At 49.0% G+C, this 13,616-nt stretch overlaps 1 protein-coding gene across 1 annotated transcript; it reads left to right on the top strand.

Moving 5' to 3' along the window:
* The first annotated feature begins 6,806 nt into the window (after window positions 1-6,806).
* Window positions 6,807-12,998, top strand: HMOX1 (heme oxygenase 1). The gene is made up of 5 exons (XM_039725455.1): window positions 6,807-6,968; window positions 7,292-7,412; window positions 9,715-10,206; window positions 10,826-10,937; window positions 12,268-12,998. Exons 1-5 carry the CDS (start codon window positions 6,937-6,939, stop codon window positions 12,402-12,404), a joined length of 894 nt encoding a protein of 297 aa, XP_039581389.1. The 5' UTR covers window positions 6,807-6,936; the 3' UTR covers window positions 12,405-12,998.
* Window positions 12,999-13,616: the final 618 nt, after the last annotated feature.

The raw sequence follows: 13,616 nt of genomic DNA, 5'->3' as shown, positions 1-13,616 counted from the left end.
GGCAAGCTTAAATGCCAGACCAGTCTCAGCGAGAAGAACGTGGCAATTTGGAAATTTCTCTGAGCTCTTTAGAAGTCTTAGTCCAAAACAAAGAAAAAAAATTTTTAAAAATTGAAAAAAAAAGAGCAAATTTAAAAAGGTGTGGGTGATCTGTCAGCAGTGCCCCGCTGCCCCTGGGCAGGGACCAAAAAAAAAAAAAAAAAAAAAAAAAAAAAAAAAAAAAAAAAAAAGCTTAAATGCCAGATCAGTCTCAGTGAGAAGGAGGCGGCAATTTGGCAATTTCTCTGAGCTCTTTAGCAGTCTTAGTCCAAAAAGAAGAAAAAGAAAAAAAAATAAAGAAAATTAAAAAGGTGTGGGTGATCTTCCAGCAGTGCCCCGCGGCCCCTGGGCAGGGACATATTTTGTGCTGGCATGCACACCGTGAACCAGCAGCTCCAGCTGGGCAGTCAGGGGGTGGCTCACCCACACCAGGCACCTTCAGTCTCCCCAGTTGCCCGGTACCTTTGGTCTCTCTCGGCCTCTGCCAGACCACACCCGGCAATCGAACGCTTCAATTCAAATCCCACGTCGCCTTGTTAATGATTATTTAGCTAAAGCTGTCGCCAGCGCCCTGAGGTCCTGCTGTGCCCAGCACTGCTCAGGGGAAGGGCTGAGCCCAAAGCCCTGATTCCTCGGTGCCTGGGATGCTAGGGAATGCATGCCCCCAAAAAGGCGGGGAGGGGTGTTCTGGCTCTTTTGCTGTGCCAGCTGCAGTCCGTAAGCTCCATAGTGCACAAGGCTCTCCAATGCTGAGCCCATTCTGCCCTAAACTAAGCTCTTTGAAGTAATATCTGCCCTTTCTAACCCTTCTTTGGCTTATTTCTCTTCGTCAGAATGTATCTGTCACCCTCTCAAGACAGAGAGCAGCTCGGTGCAGTAAATAAGGGCCTGCCTGCCTGCCCTGGAGTGATCTTTGGTAATGAGAGAAGGAGGTAGCACAGTCTGTGCCATAGACACCCTGTGTGTGTCTTGAGTAAGTCACATAAATTTGGCACATCCTGAATGCCAGTCCCTAAAACGGATTCATTCCCATATATTGTTCCTGGGTTTGCTGTTTTCCACCAGCATAGGTGAAAGCCTGGCGCCCACCTGGCACCCCAGTGTCCTGTGCCTTGGTTCCTCGTATGGAGCAGAGACTGTCCTGGTCCCACAGCAGATGGACACAGCAACCCTCCACATCCCCAGGTCAGAGAGGGGAGCCGCTGTCCCAGCTTGGAACACCAGCTTTTCCAACTCTTCCTGCCTCACCTGGTGTGGCTCTGGGAAAGACAGGACTGTGAAAAATGCCAATCACTTGTTTTTAAGATTTTAAAAGTTTAATAGTAATAAAATGGTTATAAAAATGATAATATGATTAGAGTAATAAAAATTTGAACAACTGAGATTAGGATGAGACAACAAGAAACAAAGAGTTACAGATGTCCGGATACCTTTTTCTGGGCAAAATAAGCCTGAAAAAGGACACCCATTAACAGAGGATTAACCCTTAAAAACTACAGTCTGTTGCATATTCATACAATTCATACATGATGCATAAATTCCGTTCAAGCAAAGGATTCTGTCTGGTCACCGTCAATTTCTTCCCCTTAATCCTAACAGCGTCTTCAGGGCTGAGCAAGGTGGGAAGAAGTGAATTTCTTCTGATAAGAGAACAATAAATTCCTTTTCTCTGAAAGATTTAGGTGTCCTGTGGCTGCTACCTTGGTGCGAGTCCTTTCTTTAAAAAAAAAGTATCTTACATAGCATAGTTTCTATTTTAACATTATCTCATAACCTAAAACTATATTTAACACACTACTTAAGAAAATTTGTTGGGGTGCATTAATACAGCACAACTTTCTAACATAACACATACAATATTCATTTTAATACTTGCGAAAAGCCAATCACAAAATACGCATTTTTCGCACAGCTGAAAGGGGAACACTTTGTGGCTGCACGTGATGCCGCCAAGGCACGAACCCCAGCACCGGCCGCGGGTGCTGAGTCACCCTTTTCCCAGCGCTGAGTCAGGGTCAGCCGGGGCTCTTTGCTGAGTCAGGGTCAGCCGGGGCTCTTTGCTGAGTCAGGGTCAGCCGGGGCTCTTTGCTGAGTCACGGTCCGCGCCCGGTGCTCCCGGCGGGGCGGTGCCTCCGCAGCGCTCGGATTGCAGCTGCTCTCCCGAGCCAGGGCTCCGGACACACGGAGAAATCTCCAGAAACAGCCCCTGCCTTTCTCCTGGAGCCCGAGCCAGGGAACCGCGCAGAGGGGATTTGGAAACCTTGCGGGGAGGGGGGACTTGGGTCTCACTTTCTGTGCAAAAGTTAGCTTCCCGTTCCTCCTTCTCCTGAGAAAAGGGTGTGAGCAGTGTGGAACAAGGTCCTCTTTGTTGCGTACGTGTGATTTTTCAAATCCAAAGTTTCACGGTTTGTTCTGTCTCGCAGTCAGGGCACACTTTGTTTTCCACGGTTGTGGCACTGGAACAAAGGAGGCAGCAGCATTGACTGAAACATTTTCACAAATGGGATTTTTATTTGCTAACTCTGCCCCATTCCCTTCCACACCTCCCTCTGGCTGCCAAAGCAGCTCCCAGCTGGACACAGGATTGATTCCCATGACCACCAAGACTCTAGGAAGCATGGTGGGCTCTATGCACCCTCTCCCAAAATTTCAGCCCAGTGTACCCATAACCTGCTGTGTGATTAAAGTCACTGCCTGACTCTGGTGGGGCACATGCCTTACAGGGCACTTGCTCTGTTCTCCCTCCTTCTCCCTGCTCTGTTTCCAGACAGCCCAGGCTCTCTCCTTGCTCACAGCTATGTGCTGGAGACACCAATGTGCTACAGCACACATATACCCATACATCTATGAAAATATTTGTTGTAATCTGCATTTCCTATTTTTGTCATGCTGGTTCGTTTATCCTGGGAAATTTGCCTGTGCCTCCATCTCCCCCCACACTGTTTTCTGGGGTTCCTGTGTGGGGGTTGCCTAGCACAGCCATGCCTGTCCATACAACCCTCCTAAGGTACCAGCAGTGCCAGCCCCACGGACAGCTGCAGCGCCTGAGCTCTCCAAAGGGACTTCCAGGGCACTGGACTCTCGACCTCCTTTTTCTCCATCTTTATCTTTGATCTAGACTGGGATTTTTAGATGCTGAGAGAGCAGTGAGCACAGTCAGTTCTGCCAAGGCGGGGCTGGCAGAGGTAATCTCCCTTTGGTAAACACAAATTAACACACAGGATATCCCTGTACACTCCAGCACAGACTCCCTTCCCCAGCAAGTCACTGCAAGCAGTTACTGTAACTCCTTTTTCCCCTACCATTACACAGCAAATCCTGGTCACCGAGTGATGATGCAGCTGCCTGGGTTGCACTCAGCATTCCGAGTGCAGCTGCATTTTGCTGTGTCACGGTTGGAGAGAGCCCATCAGCCCCTGTGAGCTGGCTAAGGCCGGTTTTCCCCACGGAAGCCGAGCTGAGCTGCTGGGAGCTGCCTGCCAGAGCCCGGCGTGGAACAGCGCTACCCACAAGGGACTCGGGAGAGCTGACCTTGCATCCCGTGACTGCCTGTGTAACTAGACATTTCTGGCCACAAATCTACTGGCAAAATAGGCTGTTAATGTACAAAGAGGAGAAAATTCCCCACTTCCCCGTTCCACATGGAAACGTGACCCCTCAATAACTTTCTGTTGTTTTTAACCATTCATCTCCCATCTCGTGATTAAGCATTTTCTCAGGGGTTGGGATGTGCGGACAGGCTTTTAAGCCCAGCAAGAACTTTCACAAATATCTTGCCTGAGGCTACTTTACTCATCTTTGCTAGACATCCCGTGGGCAGTTTTGCTGGTGTCCTCACAGTGAGCAGCTCTGGCAGCACCCAGCCACAGCTCACTGGAAGGGCAGGAGATAGCAGAGCTTCTGGCAGGCACAGAGGAGACCACAGTCTGAGACTTTGGTGATATTCAAGCAGAATTTCCTAGTGACCTGGATGTGGGCTGGCCTCTGATTTCCCATGGCCCACTATGCACTGGGAGCCAGTTTGCTCCCTGCACTAAAAGCACTCACCTCCCTCCCTGTTCATTGCTCTCAAGTGCCAGCTTCCAGAGTTCTCTTTGAGGAAGAGATGGTAGCTCGCAAATCCCCGCTGGTACATTGGCTTGCTCGCTGGCACTGACCTCCCACCCACCATAAAGCAACAGCACAGCAGAAGCAGTGCAAGCCCTGGCTGCAGAACACTGGAGGGCCAGAAATGCTCCAGGCCAGCCACTGCAAAGATGATGACGCCCCACTTTCAGTTCTCCTTCCATTTTGCTGGAAGGGCATTTGGGTCTTTCCAGAGAGCTAGGCTGAGTCTCACAGCTACTCCATCCCAGAGAGAAATCAGACAGCATAAATCACTTATGGGGCATGGCTTGCTTGTGTGCACCTTTGCAAACCTCCTGGCAGAGGTGAGCTGCATCTCTTGTGACCTGCCCAGGGGAAGGTAAAGCCCCAAGAGCCAGAAGAGGTACTGCCCCATGTCCTGAGACAGTATGGTTATAAGCCAGAAAACATACCTGGCATGGTAGCAACATGACTAGAGACCCTCTCTTTCTTCCCCCCAGTCTTATTCAGACCTACCACAATCCCGGATTAAAGAGAAAAGGACTTTTGGATCTATCTTTTATAGGGCCTCCAAGCATGCAGCTTCTTGGAAGAAGGCAAGTGGGCTGGGGACAAAATTGGCTTGAAAGCACCCAAAAAGTCCTTGGGAAGAACAGGATGCATTGCCAGGGCTGCAGGTGAAAGGAGGGGCAGGGCTTGAGGACTGGATTTTTTTCATAGTATTTCACAAAGTGAATAATTCACTCTCATAATATAATTCTTATTCTCATATAATTTCCATATATTCCCTACTTCCCTCCACTAGAACTAGAGGTTCAATTTGTGCTCCAGCTTTCCCTGTCAGAATAGGACTCACTGAAAATGACAGAAAACAAGAGCTTTAAGGAGTTATGCCAGAGGGAAGCATTCATTTTGGGGCTGCTCCTGTGGCAAACTGGTTTCAATGTTTTCAGGAGGGACTGGCCATGGGGCTGTCTGCTCTACTCATGGACTGTGCACTCCCAGGAGATGTTTGGGGATTTGTCACACTTGCTTTGAAGATTCAGACATCCTGATAAATTTATTTTACCTTCCATAAAAGCAAGCAAGTTGTCTGCAGTGGCACGGGGAGAATGGAGTGTGTCAGCTTTTGCCAGGCGTGCACTGTTGCTTTAAAGGACAAAAGCAAGACAGGAAAAGTCTGGCTGAGTCAGGATGGAAATGCTGAGTAATCCTTCCTGAACGCTGCATGCCAGATGTCTGCTGGAGTCAAAAAAAGAAGCGTGGAAGGATACTTTTTCCAGAATAGCTCTTTAACCTACAGCCCCCAGCCCTGCTGGGGCTGGTGTGGGTGCAGTGACAGGGAGGCAGGCGAGGTGCTGGCATGGATGGCAGCAGCCAGAGAGAGAGCTGGCTGCAGGGGGACAGCAGATGCCACAGTCCTTCTCCTTCCACCCAGGCTCTGCCTCCCCTCCACCCCCTGCACCACTGTACCAGGGAGTTTCTCACACCCACAGAAACAGGGGAATGGTGGCTCTAAGTGCCCTGCTTTTTTTGGGCTGAGCACAAATGTGTGCTTTTCCAAAGTACAACAAGCCACACATCACCTGTTCCTACTAGCCTAGCTTCCAGCATAGCTACAGGTGGGAAAGAAGGGCCCAGCTTCATCTCTTGGCTGCTTCACTGACCACTTTATAAAAAACAAACAAACAAACCAACCAAAAACAAACAAAACAAACAAAAAACCCCCAAAAAACAACAACAACAAAAAAATACCCCAGCAGAGCAACAGCTACTGGCAGCTAGAAGCACCATGTCCAACTCTTCTCCTAAATCAGAATAATTATTTGCCTTTGAAAGTCTCTGCAGACTTCCTCAGTTTCCCCCAAGTCCTATATTGTCCAACTCTTCTCCTAAATCAGAATAATTATTTGCCTTTGAAAGTCTCTGCAGTTTCTCAGTTTCCCCCAAGTCCTATAGGATATCTTTTCAGCTACCCCAGCCTTCTGGGAATCTAGGAGATGGTGTGCTATTTTCCTAAATTGCCCTGCACGCTGCTGTGGTGACAACAGGAGCCAGCTGTCACACAAATCAGATGCCATTGTTGCCATGAGCAGGAGAGCATGGGGTGGGTATGGCTGTGCATCACTGCTGGCACACCTGTGTTGGCTCTGTGCAAAGTGACAGGGTTTACTGCCAAGGGCAGGGGGGAGCAGGTCTGGCACTGCAGGCCAGGGCTGGTGCGTGCCTGAGCACAGCCATGGGAGATGGGATGGTTACCCCTGAGCTGTGCTCGAGCAGGTCAGGGTGAGGGCTGGATTAGCTCTCCAGGCAGGTGCAAGGCACACAGACTGGGGTGTAGGGCGAGGAGGCTGCCCCCTGTGCCCCAGACATCAGCTCCGTGAATCCACCTTCCTTGTCTCCTCCAACCCTCTGTCCCCAGGACAACGAGCACCTCTGGCAGTACCCGGGCTCTGCCTGCCAGGGGCAAGGCACTGAAAGGGTTACAGAGCCAGGCCCCTCAAAAGAGAAGTTTCTGGACATCCTCTTGTTTTTGCTAAGTTATCAAGATGCATCTGGTGACTTCCTTCTGGTTCTTGGGGGCTGCGGGCCAGGGGAGGGGACAGGCGGGCTGGGAAGGGAAGTGCTGCTGTGTTGCAAGAAGTTCGCACTCGCACTGAGGTCAGCGCTCCGGCGCTCACGTGGCCCGGCCGTATAAAGCTGGATGGGGATCGGGCTGGCCAGCTCACTGCTCCACTGTCCCGGGGCTGCGGGAAGCAGGAAAGCACAGCAGCAGCAGGGAAGCAGAGGAGTGAAACGACGTGGAGAAACATGGAAACTTCCCAGGCACACAGCTCCGAAAGGTGAGAGCGGGACGGGAGCGAGAGGGAAGCCTTTTGGCAGAGGAGTGTTGTGTTTCTCCCTTGCTTTTAGGAATGCTGTTCCCGTTCCTGCTCTGCAGGGAAAGGCATGCTGCTGCCTCCACCTCTGCATGGAGTCTGTCAGTCTTCCTTGCTCGGGACACTGTTTGGAAAGCTGGCGCTCTCTGGGTCCCATCCACATCTCTGGGGAATGCTCTGCTCCTTCTCCTGCCATCCCAGGCTCCCCCTTTTGTCTTAGAGAGCTAAGATCTGTTTTGTCAGAGGAGACAGCCCTAATACCTGTTTGTTTCACTGTTCTTCCCCAGGATGTCCACAGACCTGTCAGAACTGTTGAAGGAAGCTACCAAGGAGGTGCACGAGCAGGCAGAGAACACACCGTTCATGAGGAACTTCCAGAAGGGGCAGGTGTCACTCCAGGAGTTCAAGGTATTTCACAGCAGCATTGTTTGGGGATGGGATTTCCTCACCAGTCACATCAGATGGGCTGAGGGGACTAAAGAGGGGAGGATGGGGCCAGTACAAGTAAGGAGGATGGAGACATGAAGTATCAGCCTCTCCTATGAAAAACATCAAATTTCTGCACCCTGAGGTCTTACTGGCTCCCCTTGCAGAAGGTGGGGAAGGACTGTGCATATCACAATGGGCAGCCAAGCTGAAACAGGAGAAAAAGGACAAAGAGGGTGATGGGACTAATGCTATTGCTTTTCTCTTTCTTCATAAATGCCTGCATGCTGTTATTGCCAGTCATAGTTAATGCAGATAGAACTGTGTTCAGATACTTGAGCAGCTGAAATGCCCAAAAGAGGGAGAATTCTGTATTTACAACTGCAGCTAGTTGTAATGATGGGATGGTGAGAAAGTGAGGATGTGGGATCATTGCTGGCACTGAACTTTGTATTGTCACTTGAGTTATACCACAGCTGAGATCATGAACAATAACTCAAAACCAGACTGAGTTTGAGCAATCTGTGTCTGCTGCTAACAAGCAGGAGCCTGTTGCTTTTTTCAAGATAAAAGAGAAACATTTCCACATATTAGCCTAACCTGGCTAGATACAATTCCTGGGATCTGAGCCACATAACAAAGCCAAGAGCAAAACCAAAGCAAACACCTGGGCCAGAAATTCCTGAGAGGCTATAGGAAGTGACACATGGACTTGCAAATAACAGCTACCGATTCAACCTCTGGCTTAATTACTTTGTTGTCGGATTGTTCCTTGGCAAATAAATCCATACAAGGAGGAAAGAGAGTGCTTATTTCTGACAGGTGACATTCAGAATACTTAGCCAAGCATAAATTCAATCTCAGGTGCTGACTTCCTGCTGTAAGCAACATGGCATTGGTTAGGCAGTGATCTTTGAGACAGGCAAGTTGTAAAAAGACCTTCAGAAATAAAACTTTGTTTCTTAGATGATTTTTACATGCTGTCAGGTGAATGAGATGGGACATGGATTTTAAAAATTAACAAGTGTTTAAAAGCCATGTTTCTCATTAAACCACTACTTGTCTCTGAAAGCAATCAGTTGAGCTACACTTTTGCTTAATTTGGAAGGGAATGTTCCCATGTTTTGTTTCTTTTCCGGTAAGCTGGGTAACAGGTTACTGTTTAAAAAACTGTTTTTGTTTACTCTCTTGGCAGACCTATATATCTGGCCTGCTACGTGACTGCCCAGATGGTGGATATTTGTTTCCACAACCAGTCACTGCCCATGTGCTTATCAAAGTCCTGTTTTCTGGCACAGTGGTGCAAGGTTGAAACAGGAACTCTCTCACTGCAGAGCTTGCTGCTTTGTGAGAAAACAAACAGCTTTCTCTCCTGTGAGCAGCATAATCCCCCCTACCCAAACCTGACTCACCTCTACTGCAACACCTTCATCTTTTCCCATTTGCTGCCCACAAAGGGTCACAGGGTAAGGAAGGGGTGGTGTAGGTGTAGCAGCCTCTGAAAACAGAATGCCTGGGGAAGGGAAGAACACAGCTATATTGTCTCAGATCACGTGGAAAAGCTGGCAGATAGAAGAAAGTATCGCATAAGCTGGGAAAAACAACAATTACAATGGTTTCAAAATAGAGGGGAGAACACAGCGTCACAGCACTCCTTCACAAAGGCATCTTTCAGAGGCAGGCTGTGCTTCCAGATCCCTTTTATCTTGTCTCCCTGGGGCAACTGAGGAGGCAACCCCACTTGCATGCCTGAGTGAGCAGAGTGGTGGTGCCTCAGTTCCCAGGATGGTGGGATGCTGACAGGATGAATATGTTGAAAAATAACCAGGATGTGTCATCATCTCACAAGGCCCCACAAAGGGAAGCCACATTGTGGAGCATTCAAATTTGAACAATGTACCAGAAAGGATACCTTTGGGAATACCCTCTCTATTGACTGAGGGAATGGGAAGAGACCAGGAATGCTTAAACAGGGCTCCAGTTTACATCACATGAAACTGCCAGACTTTAACTTGAAGGCAAGGCAGTGACTTTAAGAGCAAGTAAGACCAATACCAGCTGGAAAGGGCTCACCTGATTGCTATCTCAAGCAGAAGGGAAGGGCTAAACACTGTCTCCCTGTACCTTGCACTGTTTTCCACATGGGAAATCTGCAACATCACAGATGTTTGTGACTCATAGTGGGTGTGCCCATGAGTACCTTTATTGTTAGTACAATTTGTCCCACAGACTTCAAAATGACAAGCAGATGCACCTATAGCTCATCCTCTCTCTTCTCTTCCAGCTGGTTACAGCATCCCTGTACTTTATCTACTCTGCTCTGGAGGAAGAGATCGAGCGGAACAAGAACAATCCAGTTTATGCCCCTGTGTATTTTCCGGCGGAGCTGCACCGCAAAGCTGCCCTGGAGGAAGACTTGAAGTACTTCTATGGCAGAAACTGGAGGGAAGAGATCCCATGTCCTGAGGCTACTCAGAAATACGTCGAGAGGCTCCACTACATAGGCAAGAACGAGCCAGAGCTCCTGGTGGCCCATGCCTACACTCGCTATTTGGGAGACCTGTCTGGGGGGCAGGTGCTGAAGAAAATTGCCCAGAAGGCCCTTCAGCTGCCCAGCAGTGGGGAAGGGCTGGCTTTCTTCACCTTTGATGGTGTCTCCAATGCCACCAAGTTCAAGCAGCTCTATCGCTCCCGCATGAATGCTCTCGAGATGGACCTTGCCACTAAGAAAAGAGTCATGGAGGAGGCCAAGAATGCATTCCTGTTAAATATACGGGTGAGTAACAACCAGCCAGCTCTGCCAGCCCACATCCTCTCTCAAACAAGAAAATAGCTACAGGGGAAATACAAGGCCAGTGTTTCTACTGGGCAGCTTATGAGAAGTTGTGGATCAGGGCGAGCTGGTCAGGGTTGGATGGCAGTGCTTCTCCAACCTGGGAGCCAAATAAAACAATGGTCTCTGAAAAGCTTTTATCCCTCCCTTAGTGTTTGAATCCAGTCTCTTTCATGTGCCACTATTCAGATATGAATGAGGGTTAATACTGGGAGTGGGGATTACCACATAGTGTCTGTCCTGCCTCTGTGGTGAAGTTACACAGGTCTGCTGTGCACTCTGACTAGGTGACAGGTTTCCTTGCTTTCATTCCCATCAGAAGGCGGGCAATAGCCTTCTCCTTAGATGAAAGCTTCACAGAGAACCTGTAAAGTGAACAAGGAGTTTGAAAAACATCTTTTTGACCTCACAGACAACTTTTGTTCCACGCAAAATGTGCCAGGAGACTTAGACTAAAGCCTTGTGTCTTCCTCTAGTTCCTGAAGTTCCTGAGGAAGGGGCAGGTGGCCCAGTGAAAGAACAAGAGGAGGCCACATAATGAGACAATGTTCCTTCTCCTCAGGTGTTCGAGGCGCTGCAGGAGCTGGTGTCCAAGGGCCAGGAGAATGGTCACCCTGTGCAGCCAAAGGCAGAGCTGCTTCGCACGAGGAACGTCAACAAATCCCATGAGCACGGTAAGACACTTCTGAGGGCAGGTGTCTCACAGTGCTCCTTCCTTCCCTTCTCCTCCTTTCCTCTGTTCTTGTTTGTAAAAGCCATTGGGAAACAAGCAGGAGGTGCTTGCCCCATCTCTTCTCCAGCCATGAGCAGGTAGTGCAAGGAGAGGCACAGCTGTGTGCAAAGCTTCTTCTAGACATGACAGAGCAAGGATAACACACGTGGGCTCTTCAGAAAGTGTGTCAGGGAGGAAGCTTTACAAAAAGAGACTCCTCTCTCCACCTCTAGGGCTTTAACAAATGTAAGGTTCATTCAGCACAGGCAAAACTGACCTTGAGTTCACAGGAGCAAAGGCATCAGTTTTGGGTGCTGCAGATCGGCCGTGGTGCTGTGATGCTGACAGAAGGTTCTTCTGGACACAGTCCTATCCAGCAGCCTGTCCTTTTGGACCGTATCTCCCTCTGATAATTTTCCTGCCTCCCAGAAGTATTTGCTGAAAACACTCCAGAGAGTGCTGGGTTTACAGTGAGCACTGCTCTGGATGGTGGAATGTAATCAGGCTTGTACCTGAGTGAGCTCAGATGTTTAGAGAGCAGATTGGTTTCCATGAGGACACACAATTCAAATTAAAAAACCCCTTATGGCCTACCCATTCTGGAACTAAAATGGAGATTTGTTTTCAGAGCATCCTGGATTGAACCACAGTTTTTCCATAGCAAAGATGGAAAGCAAACCTTGCTTTCCATCTCTGGATAGTGAAGCTTAAAGCAGTTTCTGTGGGAAAGGCATTAAAAGTTCTCTGTGAAACATTGCCATTCCTTTCCCAGTACATACATACAAGTAAGATTTTCAGACAAATTTGGTGTTAGATGAGGAATCCCATCCTGAAGTTGTACTGCAGAAATTGCTTGGAGTGCTGAAGACTGTTCAAGGTCTTTAGATGCTTAACTAATTAAATCAGTGAGAAGTAGGACACAAAATGCCCTTTAAAACTCTAGCTTCAGTATTTGTCTGTCTTCTGCACACATCAGGGGTTTGGAGCTGGGCAGTGCACGACATGTAAGCCTGTAAGGAGACAAGGGAAGAGGCTGGCAGTCAGCTACAGGCAGAGGGGCTGTGGGCCTTTGTGATTCCCAGGCCAAGTCTGCTGCTTCCCCTCTCCACTGGGAGAGCAGAACCTGCTGCCACTGTTTCTCCCAGCTGAGCTCTGGGCTTTTCCTTCTTCCCTGGATGACTCCAGCAGGGTGTGCTCTGGCACTGGGGAGAGCAAACACTGCACGCTAGCAGCTTCCTGCCACAACCTCTTCTCACTTGTCTTTATTTGCTTTTTCTCCCTATTTGACCTAGGTCCAGCAGCTGGGAAGGAAGGTGAGAGGACAAAGATGAGGAACACAGACACGCCACCCACCACGTCCCTGGTGCGGTGGATCGTGGCGCTCAGCTTCCTCGCCATGACAGTCGCCGTGGGCTTGTTTGCCATGTGAAGAAGCAGGACCTCCACCTTCTCTTCGAGACTCCCCTCACCCTGAACTAATCCACCCTCCCAGTCCTCGTGAGAGAAATTACCCCTGACTGGGTACTGTGATCTTGGTTCTGCCACTAATACTAGGAGACTTTTCTCCCCAGAAATCAAAGAGTGCTGTAAGGGGGTTCAGGCAGTTTCTCCTGTGCTTGGTGTGAGCTCTTCTCAGAGACTAACTTTATCATCGAAAACCAAGGGTGCAAAAGGCTAAAAACAATGGCCAAGAATTGCCATTGCTTTACAGAGTGCCTGCAAAAACCCTACAGGATCAGAAACACAGCTTTGGCATCTGTCTTTCCTCAGAAAGACGGAGCTCCTTGGAGCTCTGTTTGCTCAGTTTTTTTATACTGTTAGATAATACTGTGATCACTTTCTCTGTGGAGCCACGTGGCTCCCACGGGTTACAGACAGTTTTACATGACACTAGTAGGTCTTTGTTATTTCTTTTTCCCATTATTTTTGTCTTTGAAAAACAAAAGACAGTTGTTGGACATACAGTGTCATTCTTGTCTGGTTGTATAATTTATACACATAATAAATTTCAATGTAAAGTCTTCAGGCCTGGTGTTTCCTATTATTACAGCCTTACCCAGGGAAAAAGGAGGTGTCTTTCTTCCTCCTGGTTTTATGTCTTTTGGAGCTGCTGCCTGCACAGACATGACAATAGACAGAAGTGGGAGCTATCATCAGAGGCAGACTCTGCTCCCACTCAGTGCTAACAATAACCTGTTATAAGCTGGGGCAGGTTCCTTCAGCTCCTACACACTGCTCTCTATTTCTAGAAACAGCATCAAATTCAGTGAGCGTGCAAAGTCTTTTTAAGGGGTGGAAGTGGTACATAAGAGCGGGTTGCAAGCAAAAGGGGATGGGACCCTCAGCTGGCCAAAACCAGGAAGCTCTCCCTGAACTGCCAGCAAAGGCTGCGTTACCAGGCTGCCTTTGCAAGAGCTTCGGCGTGAATCAGAATTGCCAAGTGTGTTTTCAGCACCCAAAAGTTAAAGGCACCCTAGGTGTTGGTCGGGGCAGGCTTCAAGCACACAACCACGGCCCTTGCCCGAGTGGCAAACCAGCCCGCTGACTGCCAGGGCCTGGCACACACTGCCCTGCTGCAGGCACTGCAAGCACTGCTGCAGCAGCCCCTGCACACAGCTCGCACCCCTTGCCTTTGCTGAGG

Source organism: Passer montanus, unplaced genomic scaffold (assembly GCF_014805655.1).
Source record: "Passer montanus isolate IOZ18808 unplaced genomic scaffold, ASM1480565v1 scaffold55, whole genome shotgun sequence".
NCBI lineage: Eukaryota > Metazoa > Chordata > Aves > Passeriformes > Passeridae > Passer > Passer montanus.
The sequence above is the reverse complement of the archived record's forward strand: the minus strand, read 5'-3'. Positions and strand labels throughout refer to the sequence as shown.